The 27,058-nt window shown below is 42.6% G+C and overlaps 1 protein-coding gene across 1 annotated transcript in view; it reads left to right on the top strand.

Annotated features, from left to right (window-relative positions):
- Nucleotides 1–27,058, top strand: part of TRPC7 (transient receptor potential cation channel subfamily C member 7) — a 145,071-nt gene that overhangs the window by 73,885 nt on the left and 44,128 nt on the right. The window contains exons 4-5 of the mRNA XM_066341588.1: nucleotides 844–1,008; nucleotides 10,681–10,897. Of these exons, the coding sequence (XP_066197685.1) occupies nucleotides 844–1,008; nucleotides 10,681–10,897 (382 nt within the window). The remainder of the gene's footprint in view (nucleotides 1–843; nucleotides 1,009–10,680; nucleotides 10,898–27,058) is intronic.

The raw sequence follows: 27,058 nt of genomic DNA, 5'->3' as shown, positions 1-27,058 counted from the left end.
GCGGCCCCCTGAGGCCATTTATCCGGCCCCGCTGCACTTCCAGAAGAGGCACCTCTTTCACTGGTGGTCAGTGAGAGGAGCATAGTTCCCATTGAAATACTGGTCAGTTTGTTGATTTAAATTTACTTATTCTTTATTTTCAATATTGTATTTGTTCCCATTTTGTTTTTTTACTTTAAAATAAGATATGTGCAGTGTGCATAGGGATTTGTTCATAGTTTTTTTTATAGTCCGGCCCTCCAACGGTCTGAAGGACAGTGAACTGGCCCCCTGTGTAAAAAGTCTGGGGACCCCTGTGACAATGTAGGACTAGCGAGGGGAAGCTCTCTACAATAGCTCATTTAATCCTATCAGACAGTATGACAGACTCCGTTGTGCATATGACAATATTGAGGCTCAGAGAGTTGAAGTATGTAGCTGGCCCAGGTCATGTGGCTAGTAAGTGGTGAAACAAAACTCAAACCCATGTGGTACTCCAAAACCCGTTCATGCTCCATCCAGTCTTCCATGTTGACTCCCAAATGATCCCTGCCCAGAAATAAATCCCCCCAGATTAGAGACAAGCATTTACCCAGCAGCTGGCTCTCATTTTCTGTGCCTGAGACTTCTCTGGGCCCTGGTTTCCCAAGCACTGATGCAGTCAGTCTGGTGAGGACTCTGGCCATAGCACAAAGACCCCCCAGTATCCCCAAGGCAGGCCGCAGGTCCAGCAGCTACCTGGCCCAGATATCCTGCTCTAACACACAGGCCACCCCAGCCCCAAGCTACTCATAGGTCGTATCTGTTCAATTGCTACTGATGCCATTTCCTGCTTGCATTTTGTTTTTTGTTTTGTTTTTACAGTTTGTTGCTCATCCTAACTGTCAGCAGCAATTACTTACCATGTGGTATGAAAACCTCTCAGGCTTACGTCAACAGTCTATCGCTGTGAAGTTCCTGGCTGTCTTTGGAGTCTCCCTAGGCCTCCCTTTTCTCGCCATAGCCTATTGGATTGCTCCGTGCAGCAAGGTACAGACTGCTTAAGGTGCATGTCTTTGTGGATTTCTTCTCTCTCTACTTACCACAGCCGAGGTCCATTTTGTTCAAATAAGAAGCTGATCATTTCCCACATTTAAAGAAAATAGCCCTGAGATATGAGCAAAAGTGGAAAACCACATTAGAGGGAAAATGTTAAGATCTGTTTTCTTTTGCCATCAGTTTTTTAAAGAGAGAAGAGTGATAAAATGGGAAATTTTAAGTATATGAGACAATCTGATCAATTAAAGATCAGAGAAGGAATAAAGGCACTTCTCTTTTTCTAATTATGCAATAATGTAATCATGTCCTCCAAACCCACAGTAATAATATATGATTATAATAATGGTAAGTGGAATAGCCAACAGTTAGAGTACTTTCCTTTTTCATGGAATATCTCATTCCGCTCCTTTAGTTACATTATGAAACATACACTTAATGAAGTAGGTTCAGAAAAGAGAAATAACAAGTAGACTGAGAGACAAACACAGTTCATACTGGAGCACTACAGACCCGTATCAACATCTTCCAGTTTCCTCAGCCTCCTTGATTGGGTTCTGGCCCACATCAACAGCTAATCAAGTCACACACACACACACACACACACACACACACACACACAAGACCTTAAAAGGTACAAAGCTAAGTTTTTCCTCACGAGGAAGGGCAAGTGTCTAGTGCCCACTGGTAATGAGACAGTGGACCTTGCAGGTCCCAAGCTGTCACACACACAAGTTGCCATTTGATATAGCCACAGAACACACTAGAGTCTCTCCAGCTCCAGGAAAGGACCGGTCTTATGAGACCAAACCACTCATCAATTCTGAAGTATGTTTCACGGGTAAAGATGGTCACTAAAGGCTCCAAAGCTACATTTACCTAGGGACATCTTTAAAAAGGAATTAAGCTTAAGTAATCAACATTCAGTAGAAGAAATACAACTACAGGTAGATTAGTTCCACAGAAAATATGATTAGCTAATACAGTTAATAAAAGTGTCATCAGTAAAAGGATCCTCTTGTCAACTCCACCAAGTGGGAACTCACACCAGGATGGTGGGCCCAAGACTTCAGAGCTGCTGCTGAGGCCACCCAACCAGGCAGGCAATGAACTGACTGCCTTAGGGCAGGAGGGGTGTCACAGAGAAAGAGTAGGTCCCAAACTCCTTCTTCTGTAGAATGGTGTTAAAAACAAAAGTTCTCACATTGAATATTTGTGGTGTTCAACCTTATCTCTATTGAGGATTTGGTTCTGTGTCAGTCTACCATGACATGGATTTCTGACTCAATTTCCCAGATGTATACATGTAGGTGAAGGCAATTTTTCTGTCCTTCATTATGAGCTGAAAAATGTACAGCAAGTGAATAAAAACAAACAAACAAAAAACTAACAAGATTTAAAGTTGTATTAGAGCTGGTCATTGAGCTGAGGCATGGGTTTTCACCCTGGAATTAGTCTGTACTGCAAATTTGGTCACTGCCTTCTTTCAGAGCCTAGACGAATCGGGACGCTTGCCTCCACACTCTCGAAGCCCCAAACTAATTCTAGGGCATTCAGTCATTAAAATAGCAACCACTTGCCCTGGCCGGTTGGCTCAGTGGTAGAGCGTCGGCCTGGCGTGCAGAAGTCCCGGGTTTGATTCCCGGCCAGGGCACACAGGAGAAGCGCCCATCTGCTTCTCCACCCCTCCCCCTCTCCTTCCTCTCTGTCTCTCTCTTCCCCTCCCGCAGCCGAGGCTCCATTGGAGCAAAGATGGCCCGGGCGCTGGGGATGGCTCCTTGGCCTCTGCCCCAGGCGCTCGAGTGGCTCTGGTTGCGACAGAGCGACGCCCCAGAGGGGCAGAGCATCGCCCCCGGTGGGCAGAGCGTCGCCCCTGGTGGGTGTGCCGGGTGGATCCCAGTCGGGTGCATGCGGGAGTCTATCTGACTGTCTCTCTCCGTTTCCAGCTTCAGAAAAATACAAAAAAAAAAAAAAAAAATAGCAACCACTTGTGGAAAAAACACTGCCAATCTTCACTTTTGCTGTAAAACTAAATATGACAGTTTCCAGGAAACTGGTACTAGCCAATACCAACAAATTGTTTTTGCCTCTGCCTGCCTGAGGAAACAGTCACATGGAAATTATATGCCAATTGCTAACTTTTTAGTAGGTCTGAGAAGAATAATCTTAGCCAAAATCACACAGATGTGATTGGGGAGAAGTTTGTGGGGGGTAGGGGGAGCATGTGTGTGTGAGAAGGAAGTATGTGTTGGGGGGGAGTATGTGCATGAGGGGGGAGTATGTGTGTGAGGGGGGAGAGTGTGGGGGGGAGTATGTGTGTGAGGGGGGAGTATGTATGGGGGGAGTATGTGTGTGAGTGGGGAGTGTGTGTGAGGGGGGAGTATGTGTGTGAGTGGGGAGTGTGTGTGAGGGGGTAGTATGTGTGTGAGTGGGGAGTGTGTGTGAGGGGGGAGTATGTGCGTTGAGTGGGGAGTGTGTGTGAGGGGGGAGTATGTGCGTGAGGGGGGAGTATGTGCGTGGGGGGAGAGTATGTGCGTGGGGGGAGTATGTGTGTGAGAGGGGAGAATGTGTGGGGGAGTATGTGTTTGGAGGGGGAGTATGTGTGTGAGGGGGGAGTATGTATGAGGGGGGAGTATGTGTGTGAGTGGGGAGAGTGTGGGGGGGAGTATGTGTGTGAGGGGGGAGTATGTGTGTGGGGGGAGTATGTGTGTGAGGGGGTAGTATGTGTGTGGGGGGAGTATGTGTGTGAGGGGGGAGAGTGTGGGGGGGGAGTATGTGTTTAGGGGGGGATTTGGGACTTTCTTGGCACTTAGTAACCCTATGAGACTGAATGCCACCATTGGAACAAAAGGGTCAGAGATACAACAGGTTTCTGGAACATTCTTGAAGAAATGATTGCAGGAGAGTTTGGCCCCATGGTTGGGCTTCCTCTCCTCTGTTCAGATACCTGTCTGATTGACATTTGGTGCCCTTGGAACTTCCAGAAAGTCTAAGAAACAGAGCACTCAGGATAAACAAGCTGGTCCTTAAGCCATTTGTGGTTGCTCTGCACTTTCTGGGCTCCAAATCCGAGCTCAGGGCAATGGAAGGTATGTCCACAGCTGAGTGACAAGTCTTAGTCTGGCATGAGACAATTTCTGGTGACAATGCTCATCCCTAGAAAAGATTCCCTCACTAGAGAGCTTGTCAAACTTATTCTGAGGCAACTAAAGGACAAATAAAATGGTCAAGACATGTTTAGTCTTTCCTTTCACCATTTAGAAAGAAATCTAGTCAGGTTTAGTGGAGATACGTTAGCAGGGGATACAAAGGGATCACATCTTCCATGTGAAGACACCAGCCCTCTCTAAAGGCTCCTGCTGTCCGGAATACAATGTCATTCCAAGAGGAGTGGCATAGCAGAGAACTCTGTTAATATGCCAGCATACGCCCTCTCAAGGGATCACAGCCTTTATATCTGTCTATTAATTCAGCGAAAAGGCCAGTGTCATTCCAGAAAGTCCATGTTCTAATGACCTTATTACAACTTCCTCAACAAAATTAGACCCTGACATTCTTTGATAAATGTATCCATAAAATCTCTGCTTAATCTTATCAACCAGCTACTGTCTATCAATGTCTCATAAATGTTGAGATTTCTGCTTCCAACCTAATGGTGCATTCACTTCTTAATAGTTACTGTCATTATCTAGGGACACCAAAATTACTTGATTGGCCTGCCAAAATCACCTCATTATTTATTTCCTACTGAATTCCCAAGGTTGTCAATTCTATTTTTATATAAGTTTCTAAGGGTCTCTAAGAAAGACAGGGAAATAAGATTGTAAGGTTAAAGGTGTCAACAGAAGTTCAGCTTTCTGACATGATGGTTATAGAGGATAACCAAGTCCCAGATGTGTACATTTGGTGATAATCACAGGTATGGAGCATAGGAGAAGTTTGTCAGGGTCAATAAACAGAACAGTGACTTTTTAACAAATCACTTCTCATCGTAAACAACAGCGTGGGTGGGGTCAGGCAGCCTGAGAGGCCAGTGGGTTCTGGTCCGCATGGGTGCTTTCAGGTGGGTCTTCCCCAGAGAGCTCTCAACAAGGGCCCAACGCCAAAGGGCCTCTATGCTGATTAAGCTGCTTTCCACCCTTTGCTATTCCATTATGATTCACAATTTAGGTTGTCTGCCTGTTAAGAGTCAGACAACTGAAAGAACAGCCACCACCGCCCAGGGCTCAGCGGCCCTGCAGCAGGCAGACTGGGACAGAAGTCGGCATCATGGGCATGCTGAGGAACCACACAAGTCCCAATGGACTTGTATGAAAGTACGAGAGGGGAAGCTGACTTCCTTTGTTATCTGTTCATCTTCACTACTCCACTATCCTTATAAATTAGTTCCAGGACCCAGGCAGAGAGAACTGTAAACAACTTTAGACTCCTACCTGATGTCTGTGTAGTGTGCGACCAACCAGTCCTTAATGCCTGCCACATAACTCTTGCTTGCAGAAATTTCAAAGTGTCAGCTGCTGCCCCCAACCCTCAGCCCCATCCCAAAGGAAAGCATCTAGTCAGGAAGGCATGGTGATTCTAGTTTCTGACAGTCCCCATCTGCAATTCAGGTTTTTGACAATCCCTGACATGCAGTCCAGGGCCAACTAGGAGAGGACAATACCTCCAAAGGCCTCTGTGTCGCCTCATTTGTCTCTACCACAGAGCCACATCAGACTAAAAAAAGTTATGACACAATTTTTAAAGCATTGTCACAGAAGGAAAACTTGTGCTAGGATATGGAGAGTATTTTGCCCTTTGTTACAAAAGCTTTCGCCCTCAAATCCAAAAGGAGAGTCCAACTCCTGTTACCCTGCTGGGTAGGATTTCGGAGTGCCAGAGGCTGACCACCTCCACTCCAGCCCAGTCTGAGATCTGCAACATATCTCCCCATCCCTTCATCTATTAATATTTCCTACCATGTGTTCATTCTGTCTCTCCTGACTAGAAAACCAATCACTGTGAAGGCAAGGACCAATTGCTCTCGCCTATTCATCTCCATCACCTCGTGTGCCCAGAACCATGCTGCACATAGATAGTGCCCCAGAGGACTTGTGACAAAAATACATAAGGACTCTGTGCAGGTCTCCCTTTGTGAACTGCATATAAGCTTTTTAGAGTCAGTCGAGGTTCTTTTAAGTTTCCCCTTAGGGAAGTGCCTGAGGCACTATGTGCCAGGCGCTGTTTTGCTTTGCACATAGTAATTCATTCCTTATGACAACCTTATGTAGTAACTACTATTTTATTCTTGTTACAGATGAATAAACTGAGACACAAGGTGATTAAGTAACTTGCCAAAAACTATGGAGTAGTGATTTAAACCTAGGCTCTCCAGCTTCAGAGACCTCACCTTATCCCTGCACACATGTGCTCACTCATGCGTGCATACACACACGCACATATGCACACACACATATACCCACACACCCATCAGCCTCCCACCCATCCCATTCAGTTACATCAGAACCATTACAATCTTCAGTGCTGATGTAAACATTTTAGCTGCTAATTAATGTTAGAATTGACTTAAGATCTTTAGAGTTAGTTGGCAAGGCTCTTCTAGAAGGTAGGAATAAACACCGTATGACAAACACCACTCCTTCCTTTTCTCTCCCTGGAAGCCCTACCACTGAAACCCCAGTATTACTCAGCCCCTCCTCAGGCCCCAGGATGATGGGTGGATTCACATGGTAATGTAAGACCATGATTAGAAACTCCTAGGGAACATTCTCCACCCCAAAGAAAGGGAGATTCCTGAGCCATAGGTTAGATCTTTTTAATAACATTTTTGTAGGCAGCATTCTGAGGAAACTGCCACTTATCTCTCTAAAATATGAAAGCCACTCCAGCCTTGAAGATGTCTCTTTACAGAATACTTGATCCAAACTTTGTCTCCATCGAGCTTCCCAACTAGTACACTGGTCCCTTGCTTGAGGCCACTGGCACGTGGCAACGAGTGAGGCTGGCATTCAGTGAGAGGATTCTGAAGGCACAGACAGTGGGAGAGATGCTGGAAATGTTCTGTTTGTGCGTGGTGCCGTTCTCTTTGCGCGTGGCGCAGACTGGCCTGTTTCTGTGAGCATGTGGCCACCAGGTCCAGTCAGTGCTCACACTTGGGGTTAGGACGAAGAGCCTGGTGCCATGGAACACAGAGGTGTGCCAAGCAGTAAAAGCAGGTATCCAACCCTGTGGGCTCATGAAAGCAGTTCATTTGGAGCTAATTCAGGAGTGCTACTCAGTTATTCCCACATTCAGACACAGGCAGTCCCTGGGTTACAAACAAGATAGGTTCCGTAGGTTTGAAAATTTTTAAGTATTTATTATGTTAAGACAAACATCTAAGTTGTATTTAATAGGCACATGTACGTGTTCCAACTTACATACAAAAACAACTTAAGAACAAATCTATAGAACCTATCTCGTTCATAACCCAAGGACTGCCTGTATTTCCCAAAGTAAAAGAAAGTTTGGAGCCAGGCTTAGCTATTACAAGTTTGGATTTCCTGATATGTTCTTAGCTCATATGGTCCAAGTAATGACAGAGCTGCCAAGCTTGTATTTCAGACTAATGAGGCCAAGGCCTAGATCTCCTGAAGCTCTACCATCTCTTTTCACACCTCTGCTGTTACCAAAGCCAGCTTTAATGATTCCCCAGCTCAGAGCTGCTGCCAGGTAGTGTTTGACTTTTCTCCTTTCTTTTTGGCTCCCCTGGTGGCCTTGTGAAAGGAGGAGGTTTGCCCCAGTGTAATCTGCTTCAAAAATTACCTCTGTGAAACAATAAGAAACGTCACCCAAAAAAGGAAAGGAAAAAAAAAGCCACTGAAACAATTTGATCTTGTCTGACTTATATCACAGTTTGATGGGTTAAAAAGAGGCATTCAAGGCCAAAAGAAAAATAGGAAAGGCACATCAATTTCTAACCTCACTTTTCACTCCCTACATCCTAGATCAAGTGCAAACTGAGCCCAAGATAATCTTCCAAATCATTGCAGGGCCTTATCAGAGTTTTTTCTTATGGTTTGCCACAAATATTGTAATTTTTACAGATGTATTTTCTGCCAGAAAATAAAAGCTTGAAGGAAGCAATAAAGAGAACATTAAATTCCTCAAAGCAGTTCTTCCAGGGAATCCTGAGCCTAGCCTGGGTACAGCAGCATGCAGTGCCTCACCCACCTGAGAAGATGAACATAGGCCCCACATCCTCATCCAGGTAGTTACTAGAAAATGCTACATAGAAAACACTAACAAAGGACCAGGGAAACTTAGCCATCAATCCCTTACGAGCTGTCTATCGCTGTGTTCCCCATCTTTTTTCTGATATTTCTAGGGCCCCGCTTGGACACACAGAACTCATATCCCTTGCCCTGCCCTCAACCCTCCCTCTCCCATGGCCCCTTCCAACTCTGCGGTCATCCTCCGCCTTCCTGCGCCTCTCACCACTGCACCATCGAGAACACAGGAACAAGAAACAATGTGATGACTCTTTAAGGATGTGGATACACCAAAGTGTCCCAATGTCCTGCTTGGGAAACTGGGCTCCAAGACACCATCACAGTCAACTGAAAATTCAAACTTGCTATTTGAAATCATCTAACTCAAAATGAGATATGACTTAATTCCATTTTTTTTACTTAATTTAAATGAGATATTTTATTTACCCTTACATTGATCACTGTATTCTAAATGTATCTACTTATGGCTAAAAATAATCTACCATCCCTATATTTTAAATAATAAAGTAAAACATTACAAAGAGGAAGCCATTTCTAAGATGCTGTGAGCCCCATAGTTTTCCGGAAAACATCTTTTTCCATTTCTAGCACCATATGATGGTTTGATAATGCAGGTGACTCCAAATCAGTGTTTTCCCAGCACAAGCAGGGGTTCCCAATGTCGACTTGAAATGCAGTTTTTTTAAAAAACATAAAAACTACCTTTTAAAAAATGTCAATAGTTAGGTTCAATGGCATGAAAGCCATAATAAATCATGTTACACTAATAACTAGCATAACTAAAGTGGGTGATTACCATGCTGAGCACACTGTCAAGCCGTGTGATTTATGAATATTATGTTGAACACAGTCATATGAGGGAAATTTTATCTGGAGAAACCCTATACTTGATCTTCTACTGAACCAATACTCTGCCTTCTGGGCAACATGTTCCTCTAGGGATCCTGAATGAGGCAGGATGTGGACATCAGCTAACCAGTCACTGGCTATAAGTGATCATCCACCCTGGAGAAGGAACTGAGCACATAAAAGGCTTCCCTCTTTGTGCCTGACATCAATATACTTGGGTGAGGGGGGAAGAATTGATGCTTAGATGAGGATATTGGCAGTGATCTGCAAAAGACTCAAGTGAGATTATTAACAGGGGTCAGCAAAGGCTCACAGTGCAATCCCCAATTTAGTCCTTAAAGATCTAAGTGGCCTTTGGATGGCATGCCAGGGATAGAGAAGATGTGACCAATACTCGCTCCCGAACAGGGCACCTTCTGGATCATTTCAGGCTCCCATGCAATGGCACAAGTTAGTTAGGTACTAGACCACAAGGAAAATCTCAGTATGGTTTAGTGTTCTATCAGAGCAGCTATGATCTGTGCTCATAGTTCAATAAAATTAAAATTTCTAAAAGCAGAAAAAAGTCCTATATGTCTGGCAACTAAATAGCCTCACAATTAAAAATAAAATAAAAAAAGAAGTTATGCCCTGGCCGGTTGGCTCAGTGGTAGAGCGTCAGCCTGGCGTGCAGAAGTCCGGGGTTCAATTCCCGGCCAGGGCACACAGGAGAAGCGCCCATCTGCTTCTCCACCCCTCCCCCTCTCCTTCCTCTCTGTCTCTCTCTTCCCCTCCCGCAGCCGAGGCTCCATTGGAGCAAAGATGGCCCGGGCGCTGGGGATGGCTCCTTGGCCTCTGCCCCAGGCGCTAGAGTGGCTCTGGTGGCGACAGCGCGACCCCCCCCCCAGGGGCAAAGCGTCGCCCCCTGGTGGGCGTGCCGGGTGGATCCCGGTCGGGTGCATGCAGGAGTCTGTCTGACTGTCTCTCCCCGTTTCCAGCTTCAGAAAAAAAAAAAAAAAAAGGAAGTTATAAAGTAATAACTGAATATCAATGAAAAGGCTCCACGTCAAAATTCACAGGAACAGCTAAAGAGGTACTTAGCAGGAAATGTACAGCTTTAAATAAATTTACCAGATATAAGAAATACTGGAAACAAATTAAGCACAAAACTCAAGAAAATATACAAAAGAGCATTCACATCCATGTGCGTGAGGGGAACTATGCTGCCAAAGCGTAACATGGTGACATGTCAGTGCGTTCTACTCCAGTGGTTTTCAACCGCCAGTCCGCGGACCAGTGTCAGTCCACCAGAAATTGTGTGCTGGTTCACCAGAGTTAACCACCCTGATCACTAAATCCTCTAAAGAAGAAAAAGTGAAGTTGGAAGGAAATAGGTTGGTCAAGCAGCATCTCACAGAAAATATGAGAGAAAATGTCCCTGGGTTCAGTCAGCAGTTTCTGCCCAAGACCTGATTCCACATTTGGCAAAAGCAATGTTTTAAAGAGAGAGGCATGTGTGCACCTGGGTCATCCAGTTTAAACAGTCTTGTATGTATTTTGTTTCCAGCTAGGACGAACCCTGAGGAGCCCTTTTATGAAATTTGTGGCCCATGCAGTTTCCTTTACAATCTTCTTGGGATTATTAGTTGTGAATGCATCAGACCGCTTTGAAGGCGTCAAAACCCTGCCCAATGAAACCTTCACAGACTACCCGAAGCAGATATTCCGAGTGAAGACTACGCAGTTCTCCTGGACAGAAATGCTCATCATGAAGTGGGTGTTAGGTAAGCAAATCACTATCATGTATCCTCTCCTCCCCTAAGTATAATAGAACATTGTTTTTTTTTTGTAATTATTTTTTTTTATATAATTTTATTTTTTTAATGGGGTGACATCAATAAATCAGGATACATATATTCAAAGATAACAAGTCCAGGTTATCTTGTTCAATTATGTTGCATACCCACCACCCAAAGTCAGATTGTCCTCTGTCACCTTCTATCTTGTTTTCTTTGTGCCCCTCCCCACCCCCTATCCCTCTCCCATTCCCCCCTCCCCCCCGTAACCACCACACTCTTATAAATGTCTCTTAGTTTTAATATTATGTCCCACCTACCTATGGAATAATACAGTTCCTGTTTTTTTCTGATTTACTTATTTCGCTTCGTATCATGTTATCAAGATCCCACCATTTTGCTGTAAATGTTCCGATGTCATCATTTCTTATGGCTGAGTAGTATTCCATAGTGTATATGTGCCACATCTTCTTTATCCAGTCATCTATTGATGGGCTTTTTGGTTGTTTCCATGTCCTGGCCACTGTGAACAATGCTGCAATAAACATGGGGCTGCATGTGTCTTTACGTATCAGTGTTTCTGAGTTTTTGGGATATATACCCAGTAGAGGGATTGCTGGGTCATAAGGTAGTTCTATTTTCAGTTTTTTGAGGAACCACCATACTTTCTTCCATAATGGTTGTACTACTTTACATTCCCACCAACAGTGTATGAGGGTTCCTTTTTCTCCACAGCCTCTCCAACATTTGCTGTTACCTGACTTGCTAATAACAGCTAATCGAACAGGTGTGAGGTGGTATCTCATTGCCGTTTTGATTTGCATTTCTCTAATAGCTAAAGAAGATGAGCATCTTTTCATATATCTGTTGGCCATTTGTATTTCTTCCTGGGAGAAGTGTCTATTCATATCCTCTTCCCATTTTTTTATTGGATTGTGTGTTTGTTTGTTGTTGAGTTTTATGAGTTCTTTGTATATTTTGGATATTAGGCCCTTATCTGAGCTGTCGTTTGAAAAAATCATTTCCCATTTAGTTGGCTTTCTGTTTATTTTGTTATCAGTTTCTCTTGCTGAGCAAAAACTTCTTAGTCTGATGTAGTCCCATTCATTAATTTTTGCCTTCACTTCTCTTGCCATTGGAGTCAAATTCATAAAATGCTCTTTAAAACCCAGGTCCCTGAGTTGAGTACCTATGTCTTCTTCTATGTACTTAATTGTTTCAGGTCTTATGTTTAGATCTTTGATCCATTTTGAGTTAATTTTTGTACAGGGGGAGAGACTGTAGTCCAGTTTCATTCTTTTGCATGTGGCTTTCCAGTTTTCCCAGCACCATTTATTGAAGAGGCTTTCTTTTCTCCATTGTGTGTTGTTGGCCCCTTTATCAAAAATTATTTGACTATATATATGTGGTTTTATTTCTGGACTTTCTATTCTGTTCCATTGGTCTGAGTGTCTATTTTTCTGCCAATACCATGCTGTTTTGATTGTCGTGGCCCTATAATAGAGTTGGAAGTCAGGTATTGAAATGCCCCCAGCTTCATTCTTTTTCTTTAGGATTGCTTTGGCTATTCGGGGTTTTTTATAGTTCCATATAAATCTGATGATTTTTTGCTCTATTTCTTTAAAAAATGTCATTGGAAGTTTGATGGGAATTGCATTAAATTTGTATATTGCTTTGGGTAATATAGCCATCTTGATTATATTTATTCTTCCTAGCCAAGAACAAGGTATATTCTTCCATCTCATTATATCTTTTTCGATTTCCCTTAACAATGGTTTATAGTTTTCATTATATAAGTCCTTTACATTCTTTGTTATGTTTATTCCTAAGTATTTTATTTTTTTTGTTGCAATCGTGAAGGGGATTATTCTTTTGAGTTCCTTTTCAGTTGTTTCATTGTTGGCATATAGAAAGGCTATTGACTTCTGTATGTTAATTTTGTATCCTGCGACCTTACTGTATTGGCTTATTGTTTCTAGTAGTCTTTTTGTGGATTCTTTGGGGTTTTCGATGTATAGGATCATATCATCTGCAAAAAGTGATACCTTTACTTCTTCTTTTCCGATATGGATGCCTTTTATTTCTTTGTCTTGTCTGATTGCTCTGGCTAGAACCTCTAGTACCACATTAAATAAGAGTGGAGAGAGTGGACAACCCTGTCTTGTTCCTGATTTAAGGGGGAAAGCCTTCAGTTTAGTGCCATTTAATATGATGTTAGCTGATGGTTTATCATATATGGCCTTTATCATGTTGAGATATTTTCCTTCTATACCCATTTTGTTGAGAGTCTTGAACATAAAATTGTGTTGTATTTTATCAAAAGCCTTTTCTGCGTCTATTGATAAGATCATGTGGTTTTTGTTCTTTGTTTTGTTGATATGGTGTATTACATTAACCGTTTTACGTATGTTGAACCATCCTTGAGATTCTGGGATGAATCCCACTTGATCATGATGTATTATTTTTTTAATATGTTGTTGTATTCGATTTGCTAGGTATTTTGTTTAGTATTTTAGCATCTGTATTCATTAGAGATATTGGTCTGTAGTTTTCCTTTTTTGTGCCATCCTTGCCTATTTTTGGTATGAGGGTTATGTTGGCTTCGTAGAATGTGTTTGGAAGTATTGCTTCTTCTTCAATTTTTTGGAAGACTTTGAGTAGAATAGGAACCAAGTCTTCTTTGAATGTTTGATAAAATTCGCTGGTATAGCCGTCAGGGCCTGGACTTTTATTTTTGGGGAGGTTTTTAATGGTTTTTTCTATTTCTTCTCTACTGATAGGTCTGTTTAGGCTTTCTGCTTCTTCTTGACTCAGTCTAGGAAGGTTGTATTTTTCTAGGAATTTATCCATTTCTTCTAGGTTGTTGAATTTAGTGGCATAAAGTTTTTCATAGTATTCTACAATAATTCTTTGTATATCTACGGTGTCCGTGGTGATTTCTCCTCTTTCATTTTGGATTTTGTTTATATGAGTTCTTTCTCTTTTTTCCTTGGTAAGTCTTGCCAAGGGTTTGTCAATTTTGTTGATCTTTTCAAAGAACCAGCTCCTTGTTCTATTAATTTTTTCCATAGTTTTTCTGTTCTCTAATTCATTTATTTCTGCTCTGATTTTTATTATCTCCTTTCTTCGGCTGGTTTTGGGTTGTCTTTGTTCTTCTTTTTCTAGTTCCTTAAGGTGTGAAGTTAAGTGGTTCACTTGGGCTCTCTCTTGTTTGTTCATATATGCCTGAAGTGATATGAACTTCCCTCTTATCACTGCTTTTGCTGCATCCCATAAATTCTGATATGTCGTATTGTCATTTTCATTAGTCTGTATATATCTTTTGATCTCTGCACTTATTTTTTCTTTGACCCATTCATTTTTTAAAAGTATGTTGTTTAGTTTCCACATTTTTGTGGGATTTTTTTCCTCTTTTTTGCAGTTGAATTCTAGTTTCAAGGCTTTATGATCAGAAAATATGCTTGGTACAACTTCAATTTTTCTGAATTTGCTGATGTTGTTTTTGTGGCCCAACATATGGTCAATTCTTGAGAATGATCCATGTACACTGGAGAAAAATGTATACTCAGTCACTTTGGGATGAAATGTCCTGTAGATGTCTATCATATCCAGGTGCTCTAGTGTTTTGTTTAAGGCCACTATGTCTTTGTTGATTCTCTGTTTGGATGACCGATCTAGAGCCGTCAGCGGTGTATTGAGGTCTCCAAGTATGATTGTATTTTTGTCAGTTTTTGTTTTAAGATCAATAAGTAGCTGTCTTATATATTTTGGTGCTCCTTGGTTTGGTGCATATATATTAAGAATTGTTATGTCTTCTTGATTCAGTGTCCCCTTAGCCATTATGAAATGGCCATTTTTGTCTCTGAGTACTTTTCCTGTCTTGTAGTCAGCATTATCCGATATGAGTATTGCTACACCTGCTTTTTTTTGGATGTTATTTGCTTGGAGTATTGTTTTCCAGCCTTTCACTTTGAATTTGTTTTTATCCTTGTTACTTAGATGAGTTTCCTGTAGGCAGCATACAGTTGGATTTTCTTTTTTAATCCATTCTGCTACTCTGTGCCTTTTTATTGGTGAGTTTAATCCGTTTACATTTAGTGTAATTATTGATACTTGTGAGTTCCCTATTGCCATTTTATATCTTGCTTTCTGTTAGTTTTGTGTCTTGTTTGATCCTTCTCTTTTGTTTTTCTATCTTTTGTTTTTATTTGGTTGTATTCCATACATCTTTCCACTGTTGCTATCTTTTTTATCTCATGTGCTTCTGTGGTGGTTTTTTCAATGGTGGTTACCTTTGAATAATGAAAAGGGTCCCTACCCTGTTCATTGTAGCGAACTATTTTGTGAGTACTTTTGCACTCCATCGTCCTTTGCTACTGTTAATCTCCATCTTCTCCCCCTCTTTCTTTTTGTTGTTGTCACAGTTTAAATTTGGTTTTATTGTGTTCTTCTTGGAGCTTTTACTTGTGGCTCTGTTTTTTTTTTGTTCTTTGTATCTGATTGGAGAACCCCCTTTAGTAATTCCTGGAGTGGGGGTTTTCTGATGATAAATTCCCTCATCTTTTCTGTATCTGTGAATGTTTTTATTTCTCCTTCATATTTGAAGGATAGCTTTGATGGGTATAGTATTCGTGGCTGAAAGTTCCTCTCTTTCAGGACTTTAAATATTGGGGTCCACTCTCTTCTAGCTTGTAGAGTTTCTGCTGAGAAATCTGATGATAATCTAATGGGCCTTCCTTTATATGTTGTATTTTTCTTTTCCCTGGCTGCCTTGAGAATTTTTTCTTTGCTGTTGGTTTGTGTCAATTTCATTATGATATGCCTTGGAGTAGGTTTGTTGGGGTTAAGAAAACTTGGAGTTCTGTTTGCTTCTCGAACTTGAGGCTTTAGTTCTTTCCACAGGCTTGGGAAGTTCTCATCTATTATTTGTTTGAGTATGTTCTCCATTCCATTTTCTCTCTCTTCTCCCTCTGATATACCTATTATTCTTATGTTATTCTTTTTGATGGAGTCAGATAATTCTTATAGGGCTATCTCATTTTTTTTAATTTTTGAGTCTCTTTCTTCCTCTCTCTGTTGTGCCTCAAGTTGCTTGTCTTCTATTTCACTAATCCTCTCTTCTATCTGACCTGTTCTATTAGCTAAGCTTGTTACTTCATTTTTCAGCTCGTGAATTGAGTTTTTCATCTCTGTTTGATTTGTTTTTATAGTTTCAATTTCCTTGGACATATATTCTTTGTGTTCATTGAGTTGTTTTCTGAGCTCCCTAAATTGCCTTTCTGTGTTTTCTTGTATATCTCGGAGGATTTTTAGAATTTCTATCTTGAATTCTCTGTCATTTAGCTCCAAGGTTTCCAATATATTAAATTTTTTCTCCATAGATTTTTCCTCATCTAGCTGTGTTACCTCTCTTTCTTTTGTATCCATGATATTCGATTTTCTCTTCCTTAATGGCATCTGAGGGTGGTTTTGTTGATAGTATTAATGAGATTTAATAAAGAATAAAATGTTTAAAAAAATAATAAAAAAAATCGAAAAGAGTTTTTTTTTAAAAAAATTAATAATGAAATAAAGAAAAATAAAATAAAATAAAAATTAAAAAAAAAATAAAAAAAATTTAAAAAAAAAGGAAATTATTCCCCCCCTCCTTTTTTTCCTCTCCTCTCCTCTCCCCTCTTTCTTGATAAAATCTTGTGGTGGACTGTGAATTATAACAAACAATGCCTGTTATGGAGGGCCTGAATTGGAGAAAAGTAATAAAGGGGCAAAAAAAAAAAAAAGAAAGAAAGAAAGAAAAAAGAAAAAAAAAAAAGAGCATATGGACCCACAAAAAGCAAATAAGGAAAAAATTTGGGTCAAGAATAAAATGATTTGCTTTTAGGTGTTGGTTGTCTAAGAGTTATGATGAGAGGGTTAAGAGGAAAACGGAAGAATGGGGGGACAAATTAAAAAATTACTATTGTATTTAGTGGAACAAGAACTAGATAATATGGAGAGCCAGGGATGGGAGCACTGCTAGTGAGTTAAAAAGGTGAAGTAAAAACCCCCCAAAATGCCACAAACATAAATTTGAGTCCCAGATAAGATAATTTGTTTGTTATTGAGGTTTGAATGAGAGGAGATGTAAAGGAGAAAGGAAGAAACTAATATAGAGGGAGAAAAGAAAGAGAGAGAGAGAGAAAAAAAGAGGGAACCACTAAAAGAAGAAAAAAGAAAGGAGAGAGAGAGAGAGAGAGTTAAGGGTTTTGGAGTGCAACCCTCATAGAGAGAAAGGAAGAGAAGAGAAAAGATAATGGGAGATGTAACACTTATGGGTAGTGTAGTTCAAGGAGAGGAGAGAGTAAGACCGGTAGAGAGTTAATCGGCCAAATTGGAGGAGGAAAAAAAAAGTATCAAGAATGAAGATAAGAGAAACAAACGAACAAATATAATAAAATGGGATAGGTTATAAAGTCTGCAGATTATTCTTGATTCTGAGAGGTTATCTTCTTGCTTTTTCTTTTCTCTCCCTCTTCCTGGTCGGTGACTCTGTACCCCGGGTTTTGCCCCTTTGCCACGCTCAGGTGGAGGTTTGCAGTTGATAAGTCTCTATGGCAATGTCATGTATTGTGCTTTAGTCTCGTTGGCAGTCGAGGCTATTAGCATTTATAGGCTCCGACAGTGAGAGAGTCCGTGTTCCTAGAGCCTTTCTCCTAGTCTTTCCTTCCTCAATTAGTAGCCTGATAATCCAGCTATGGGGTTGCTGCTGCCTCTGCCTGGATAGTAAGAGGCTCAAAGAGCTGGCAACTCCCCACTCTATTTCCACTCAGCACAGGGCTCTGGGTAAGGCTCAGTCAGTCAGAGCTGCTAGCATAATCAGGCGGGCTTTCCGGCCATTCAAAGACCTCTGGCTCTGCCACTCTGTCCGGTAACACAAGCGGGCGCCCACTTCCGGGGCGCTTGGAGGAAACTCTCACTCACTGGCTGCGCACGCAGACCAGGATATCAGGCCAGCAGTCTCACGCTCTGAGTGAAACCCCCAACCGCAGGGAAAAATTGCAGCGTTGGAATTGAGTCTCGCTCCGTCCCCGTGCGCGGCTTTTGCAAGGCGCTGGGGCGGCCCGAGATTCCGCTTTGGCCCACACAAAGGCCCCTGACTCTGCCCCTCTGTGTGATAACACGGGCGCGCACTGCCGAGGCACTCGGAGGAATCGCTCACTCCTTATCTGCGCGCGCAAACCAGGATATGAGGCCGGCCGCGTTTCCCTCTGAGTGAAACACCCTCCAGTACGGAAAATCTCCACCTTTGGAATTAGTTCTCACTCCCTCCCGTGCGTGGCTTTCCCAGGGCGCTGGGGCTGCCCAGAGACTCTGCCCTCGGCCCACAGAAAGGCCTCTGACCCTGCCTCTCCGTGAGGCAACACGGGCACTGACTCCCGGGGCCTAGGAAGAAATCTCTCGCCCACTAACTGCGCACCAACCAGGAGACCGGGTAAAATGTCCGCGCCGCTTGTCTTTCTTTGTTTGGGTTTGGCGCGAGTGTTAGCTTGTATTGCCCGGGTTGCCACAGGATCAGATTTTCCTTGGCTTGGATCTCCGTGCCACAGCCTGGTTCGGCCGTTTGTGTCGCGGCCTGGATGTATTCACCCCCTTTGCCCGCCTCAGTTTCTATATTCACAGTTACCAGAGAAAGCCGCCCTGTTTAGGTTAGTGACGAAGGCGGAGCATTTCTTACTCCCTATTTCCTTCGGGGTTTGGTTATATATTTAGCCAATTTTTCACTCAATCATACCTTTGGGTGTATTGCGAAGCATCTGGAAGCTCCAAGTATAGGTTTTTCTGTTTCTGGTTGAAGATCTTGTTGAGTTTTGGGGGAGATTTATCGGTATCGCTTCCTACCCCGCCATTACTCTGACGTCATCTCCCCAATAGAACATTGTTAAACTCTGACTTCTGAACCTCCTTCTCCTTGAGTGCACTCTTAGCAGATAAAATGGTGAGTGGATAACCAACACGGAAGTCAAAGTCAATTTCCCTATGTGCTGCTGTGTAAGATGCACAGACCTGTAGTATAATCCCAATTTTGAAAGGAGATGTTGGGGAAAATCCATTATGTACTTTTCATTAGTGTGTATTGAACATGATTGAAAGTGGCTTTGCATAGAAAAAAAATACTATTTGCTCATTTAAATAGTCTCCTAGAAGCTTAGGAAATCAGGTTGTGCTTCTGAAACAGTATAAATTGTGTAGCTAACGAGTATTTTTGCTATCACTGAATACTGATATATAGTAGAATCTGGGTGATTAATATGAATCTAAAAAGTTAGGAAAATAACGTTTTCTCATTATTTGTGTTTAATGAATACAATGAAGCTGTGAAATTCCTCTCTGTGGTGACACCTTGTGCTGCCAAGGCCTCCACTGAATTGCCAAGGATCTTGTTCCCATTCTCCACTGACTATCCAGCTAAGAAAGGCTATCTCACTTCTGCCCAACTCAAAAAAACCATTACTAGCAGAATACAAACAAGATAAAATACAACTGGCAATGGCTAAAATTATACATGACAAAATGTGTTATAGATATTTCTAATACAGAAAACTTCAAAGTTGGTTAAAAAATTAGACTTGGTAGGGAAAAATAAAAATCACAAAAGCTATTATCAGTAATATTGTATCTAATCAAAACCTGATCAGTAATTTATGAGATTTAGCTATTATTAAAAAGATAACAAAAAATAAATGTTGGTAAGGATATGGAGAAATAGGAACACTCATAACACTGTTGGTGGGACTGTAAATTGGTGCAGCCATTATGGAAAATAGTACGTGTTTCCTCAAAAAATTAAAAATAGAACTATCATATGACCCAGCAATTCCAATTCTGTGTATTTATATGAAGTAATCCAAAACACTAATTCAAAAAGACATGTTTTTGAAAATAACCAAGATGTACAAACAACCTAGGTATCCATCAAAAGATAAAAATGTGCTATGTTTGTGTTTGTGTGTCTGTGTGTACAGTGAACTGTAACTCAGCCATTTTAAAAAAAATAATGAAAACTTGGCCTTGGCCAGTTGGCTCAGTGGTAGAGCATTGGCCCAACATGTGGATGTCCCCTGTTTGTTTCCCAGTCAGGGCACACAGGAGAAGCAACCATCTGCTTCTCCACCCCTCACTCTCAACCTTCTCTTTCTCTTTCTCTCTCTCTCTCTCTTTCTCTCTCTCTCTCTCTCTCTCTCTCTCTCTCTCTCTCTTCCTCCCCCGCAGCCATGGCTCAATTTGGTTCTAGCACATTAGCCCTGAGCACTGAGGATGGCTCCGTGGAGCCTCTGCCTCAGGCACTAAAAATAGCTCAGTTGCCCAGCAACAGCTCAAAATGGGCAGAGCATTGCTGGTAGGGGGCTTACCGGGTGGATCCCAGTCAGAGCACATGCAGGAGTCTGTCTCTCTGTCTCCCCTCCCCTCACTTAAAAAAAAAAAAAGAGTGAAAACTTGCCATTTGTGACACTGGATGGACTTAGAAGGAACTATGTTTAATGAAATAAGTCAGTCAGAGAAAAAGAAATGCCATATGATTTCACTTATATGTAGAAGCTAAAACACAAAACTAACAACAACACAGAAACAGACTCATGGACACAGAGAACAAACTGATGGCTGCCAGATGGGAAGCGGGTGGGGGAATGGGCAAACAGGGTGAATGCACTAAGAAGGGCAAACTGCCAGTTATAAAACAGTCACGGGGAAATAGGTGCAGCATAGAGAGTAGTCAATAATAGCTTAATAAAAATGTATGAACACCGATTGTTAGAATTAATCACAGTGATTACTAAGGTATATAAACACCTAATCACTATATTATATACCTGAAACTAACATAATATTGTATCTCAAATATAATTAAAAATAAATTTTAAAATAAATTGCTAGATTTATATCAGAAATATTTGAATTTGATGAGAATGTTCTGAGTAAAACAAAACTGAAGATAGAAAAGACTGAAAAATTTAAGCAATATCAAAATTTGATCAATTAATTAAACTGCATTTCTGATATTTACCCCAGCCCAGGTTTGCTTTCATGACAAAATTTCAATGTTGTCATAATTTTTGTTACATTTTTCACAAACATTGAGTGAAAATATATTCAGGGTTGATGTGCCTGTGCCATCAATTAACAAAATCACGAAAGAACAAACACATGAAAAGAGAGCCCAACATACGGCCCATGTTAATTAAATGTAGCCTAAGAGAGTCACAGGTGCTGAACCATTGGAGAGGATCCTTCAAAACGGCCAAGCTGAGATCGACTGGGAATATGGTCTAAACTGGACCTCTCAATAAGCAGAGGGAAATGAGAACAGTCCGATCCAAAGAGCAGAGGCAGAAAAGCACACCTTGTGTCCTAAGGCCTTGTAATCAACTGGCAAGTCTGCAACCAAAGGCTCATTTAGTGGAGTCATTGGCATTAAAGTTGGACATCCTGTTGCAGACTGAGTTCTGTGGCCTCATTTTCACAGTTCAATGTATCCTGATTCTCCTTGGTATACTCGGCACTTTGCATGGACTAAATGTTTATGTCCCTAAAATTTCATCTTAAAATAATGTTAAAGTTCTAATTCCAAAATGACAGTATTAGGAGGTGGGGCCTTTGGGAAGTGATTAGGTCATAAGGGTGGAGTCCTCATGAACAGGATTAGTGCCCTCATAAAAGATAACCCAGAGAGCTCTCTTACCCCAAGAGGGTCCTCACCAGAACCCAAACATGATGGCAACCTCCAGAACTGTAAGAAATAAACTTCTGTTCTTCATAAGCCACTCTGTCTGTGGTACGTACTTTGCTGTAGCAACCAAAACTAAGACTCAGTTTTAATAAAAAACAAAAAATCACGTTAGGTTTATGGCCTCAGCAGGACTATAAACACTTTACCCACTGCAATAGGAGGGAAGTGTAGGGCACAGCACAGGTGGCTTGGTAATGTTGTATTGGAACAGCGAGAAATAGATGTCTTGCCACACACACAATCAAAAAGCCGAATTAAGAAATCAGGGAGTGGCCCTGGCCAGTTGGCTCAGTGGTAGAGCGTCAGCCTGGCATGCAGGAGTCCCAGGTTCGATTCCTGGCCAGGGCACACAGGAGAAGCGCCCATCTGCTTCTCCACTCCTCCCCCTCTCCTTCCTTTCTGTCTCTCTCTTCCCCTCCTGCAGCCAAGGCTCCACTGGAGCAAAGTTGGCCCGGGCGCTGAGGATGGCTCTGTGGCCTCTGCCTCAGGTGCTAGAATGGCCCTGGTTGCAACAGAGCAACGCCCCAGATGGGCAGAGCATCGTCCCCTGGTGGGCATGCCGGGTGGATCCTGGTCGGGCACATGCGGGAGTCTGTCTGACTGCCTCCCGGTTTCCAACTTCAGAAAAATACAAAAAAAAAAAAAAAAGAAAAGAAATCAGAGAGTCTTTATTAGCTAGCTGCGTAAGTGCACAGAGACCTAAGTCTTTCAACTCAATGCGGTCCCGACTACAGTCTGGAACAAGCTTTTAAAGACAAAATTACATACTGACTGAGGAATGGGGAGGAGAGGAAACACAGCAGTAGGACAAAGCAGTGAAACAAGCTTTCTTACAACGTTTATCTATAGGGTTAATCCAGGGAGAAACTTTCTGAGAACACCTGCAACCTTGCAAAGCCAGCCCAAGGCCACAGGCTGGGAGACTGGCCTCAAGGCCAGGAATATGGAGTCTTTTTAGAAAAGTTAAGCCCTGCCAAAAGTCTCTTTGTTTTAGAGAAAGTAAGTAATGCCAAAAATTATTCATGCTAAGGGTCTTTCTTTTCTATATTTCAGTAGATGCAGTGGTGAGAGCAATGTGGAATTTTTTGGGATTATTGCTATGTTCTCAATTTTTTAAAATAAGTATTCTAAAGCTATTAACCCTTATATTATACATCAGGCACTGTGCAGATACTAGGGAAGCAGCGATAAAATAAGACTAACATTATCTTACCCCTAAATACCTTCTGGAGTATTTTAATTACTATAAAACAATATATAATAATAACACCATCTGAGAGAGAAGTTTGAGCACTGTGTTCCTGGTCTTCTTCGAGCTAGCACTACCTAAGGTCCACAGTCTGAGCACTCTCTGCTCACACATGAACAGGCTGACACAGTGCCAGCCCCACTGATGGAATCTGCAGTTCTACTCTTGGCCACCACAAAGAACATCGTGGATCAACTGGAAACATGCAACACAGTTCTTTCCTCCTGTGATGCATCACACTCATAAACAATCTTTTGGACAGACTGGCTATAAACCCCACCACCACCTCTGATCATTATTCCTCTCTACCAGAAGCAGCCCTGGAGCTAAAGAAAACCTTAGGACCCTAACAAGTCAGCCTGCTCCTTTAAGAAATGGCAAGGTTGACCAGGTGTCCCTGCTTCCGCCCTTCCCACCCCCATGCCTATATTCTCAGTACAGGGGCTAGAGTGATGCATTTTAAATGCAATCAGGTTTGTCACTTTTTGCCTCAAACTCATCAGTGGCTTCCCATCTTCCTAAAAGTGATGATGTCCATATAATGGTCTACTAAGCCCTCCACCTCTCCACCACGTCTCTGTGACCTCATCTCCTACTACTTTCCACCTCATGGTTTCTCCCCACTGGCTTCCTGCTTCACACTGTTTTTGTCTCAGAACCTTGGGTTGGGCTGCCCCCTCCGCCCGAGAGTTCTTTCTGAGGTAGCTGTCTGGCTCACTCCCTCACCTCCTCAGGTCTTTGCTCCAAAGTCTACTTCTCAAAGTGAGGCCTTTTAAACAAACCTTTGCAGAATAGGAAGTTCCTCAACCCACACTGTCCTCTTAGTTTAGGCCTCCTTCTCTTTGTCTTCCTAGCAGTTCATACCTCTGACAACACATGCTTTCATTTCCCGTCTGTCTCAATATAAATATTTCTGTAATCATACAAACATGTAGTTGACTCTTCCATCTTCTGTTAGCCCTCTCTGCACATGGCCATGTGGTTTTCCCAACGACTTCTTTCAATGGCCAGAGTGTGAAGATACTCTTACTTTCCCAAGCCCCTACTCCTGCTGGGCGTGAAGGATGTTCCTCTCTGCCGTCCAGCTCTATGGCTGGGTCAGATCCAATTAGAAAGATATTCTTCCTTTAATCCTGCAGCTTCACTTGATTACCAGGAGAATTTTGATAAAATTCTAGATTGTCAATGCAGGAGATTCAAGGCATAAGCAGAAGAGGTGGGGACCATAAGGAGACTAACACTTACCTAGAGGTAGAAGAAAAACCAGAACACAACATCAAGGGAGCCAAGAGCAGAGTGTGACTAAGGACAGAAGGATACATTCGCTACTAGATGTGTGTTCTGCAGAGCTGTCAGGTGAACTGCTTTGAGGAGGACTAAATGAACCACAGACCATCACTCCTTCCATCCTGGAGAACTCCTTCCATCCTGGAGAACTTCCTACATCAGTTCATTCCATAAGTACCTATCTTTCTTGCTGGCATCATGAGCAGCTGTACTGGGGTAGCTAAAAGAGCTCATAATAAAGCTTTTCAACTGGAGACGGTGGTTCTAGATACAGAGATGACTATGTAACAAACAACATTAAAGGCTTCCAGAAAGCCATTGAGCCTGAAGAGCAGGAAGCTCTCCACAATGCATGTCAGTTCTCCATCCAGGAACAGAATCATGCCATGAAGACTCCTTTAACACTACTCTTAGGGAGAACCTAGCAGTTTTCTTAAACAAATGCCCTAGTACTGAAAGCTCAAGTGATGGAGTGAACCGGAGATGCCAGCTCAGTGAGAAAACATACCCGAGGCACAGAAAGAGCTTGGGAATGAATGCGAGGAAACCCAGTCCGACTGTGTCCCTTCCTCCTTGGTGGCTCCGTCTGTCTAAATTTGTGTTCACATGTGTAAAATGTGAGGGTCAAGCTGCTCCCTCACCCACCCACCCAAGATTATAAGTCTTTGAGGGCAGTGCTAAGACTTACCTCCAGATCACACATCTAGGTTGGGGCAAGACTAAAATTATAAAATCATATGGGCTGGGTTCTTCGCCTGATTCGTTCTTTTGATGGTTTCATTTATTTATTTAGACAAGATTTCCAAGCAGAAATCTTAGACTACTCTAACCAATTTGCCAAGTGTTCTCCCAGCAAGTCAGACCATGTTTCTGCTCTGATGTCACTTCACTAACTGCCTGGGCAAAGGCCAGCCTCCAGTGCCATGCCCTCACCCTAAACCACAGCGAGCCTCTCACGATCCCCCCACTTCCATGGCTCTGACTTGGACCACCTTGCCAGCCCCTCTCCCAAACCTAGCTAACTCCTGGTTCCTCATACCAAGTGTTACCTCCTCCATGAATTCACTCCTTCATTCAGTCAACAGATAAATATTGTACCAGACACTCAGCTAAGTCAAATAAGTATAACGCAGATTGCTCTTAACCCTTTGTCTCCAAAAGCAGTCCCCTGGACATTTTTTCTTACATCTGTTACTCTGTAGCACTATTTATAGACACATCTATCTCCAGCACTGAACTTGCTAGGAAGGGATGTCATCTTCCAGGTTGCTGCACCCTCAGAATGGTGTCTTACACAGAGGTGGTGCTCGACAATGCCTGGTGAGTGGGTAAGTTCCTGACCATAGAGTAAGCTGTGCCTGTAGAGGCCACGGTGGGTGACAGACAGTGGAGAGCAAGGGTCCTAGACTGCTGGTGAAACTTTATAGACAACATTCTTGCCATCTTGCACATGAGTTTTCACCTATAAAGTGGAGATGATTATAGTAGCTACCTATCAGGCTATCAGGAAGACTCAGGGTTAGCAGAGTATTCAACACAGGGCCTAGCACCTAGCAATAACTGTCAGCTACTAAGATCAGAAGAGAGGACCTGGCCAGTTGGCTCAGTTGCAGAGCACTGGCCTGGTGTGTTCAATTCCTGGTCAGGGCACACAGGGGAAGCAACCATCTGCTTCTCCATCCCTCCCTCTCCCCCTTCCCTCTCTCTCTCTTTCTCTCTTCCCCTCTTACAGCCATGACTTGATTGGTTCCAGCACCTCAGCCCAGGGAACTGAGGATGGCTCCAGGGAGCCTCTGCCTCAGGTGTTAAAAACAGCCTGATTATGAGCATGGCCCCAGATGGGCAGAAGATTAGCCACAGACAGGGTTGCCAGGTGGATCCCAGTCGGGGCACATGCAGGAGTCTGTCTCTCTATCTCCCTTCTCACTTTGAAAAGAAGAAAAAAATAAATCATAAGAGGATGGGGAGTTTTGTTAAAAAATCTTTCAATCTATTAATTCTGTCTTCCTGTCAGGAAAACAAATGAATCCTGAGTGTGCCTGAGGCTGAATCTGCTGCAAAGGACCTGCCACTGAGATAGTGATTGGATATCAGGGCTAAGGGCTGAAAACTTCCCAGCATCCTGTCCATTCTGTGAGTTCACAGAACATCCATGTCCTGGCCCAATGATGAGAGGCTGAGCTGAAAGAACAGACAGGCCTTCCAGGAGGGGGTAGGGAAGAAGTCTGCTCTACCTGGGCCCTGGGACAATGTAGAGGAAGTCCAGGGGAGCGTGGTCATTCAAGGAATGTGCACATTTCTGCCTGACTCAGCCAGAATTTTGAAGGATGATTTGTTCTGAACAGCATCTGAGGCAGGCTTGGGAGTGAACCGCCATTTAACTGTCAAGCTCCACCTCAGAAGCCTGCAGGCCGTCACTCCAAACCTGCCCAAAGGAAGCTACTCATTGCCCCCAAGGCTTCAGAGCATTTCCCAGTCTGTTCCTGCCAGCTACCCTCATTAATTATCAGTGCCCTTGTTCTCTGGGCTCTAGGCTTCCCCGAGTGAAGGGGATTTTGCCTGAAGGAGGCTCCAATAACCAGCAAGCATTCTCACCCCCAGGACCCCTGGACTCTAAATACTCCTCTGATTGACATGCTGGAGGCAAGAAGCCATGAGGCTCAGCTTAGATACAAAATGCTGAACCACCCTCAGCACCTTGAAAGGGAGGACCTACTTTCACTCACTAAAGTGCTTAATTTCACACATTTCTTTTTTCATTAAACGTTCCTGCTGCTCAAACCCTTGGGTCCATGCTATTTTCACTCATGGCCTAGGAATAATTTAAATTAGTCTGAGTGAGTTAATA

This window comes from Saccopteryx leptura, chromosome 6, assembly GCF_036850995.1.
Source record: "Saccopteryx leptura isolate mSacLep1 chromosome 6, mSacLep1_pri_phased_curated, whole genome shotgun sequence".
Taxonomy (NCBI): domain Eukaryota; kingdom Metazoa; phylum Chordata; class Mammalia; order Chiroptera; family Emballonuridae; genus Saccopteryx; species Saccopteryx leptura.
The sequence above is the reverse complement of the archived record's forward strand: the minus strand, read 5'-3'. Positions and strand labels throughout refer to the sequence as shown.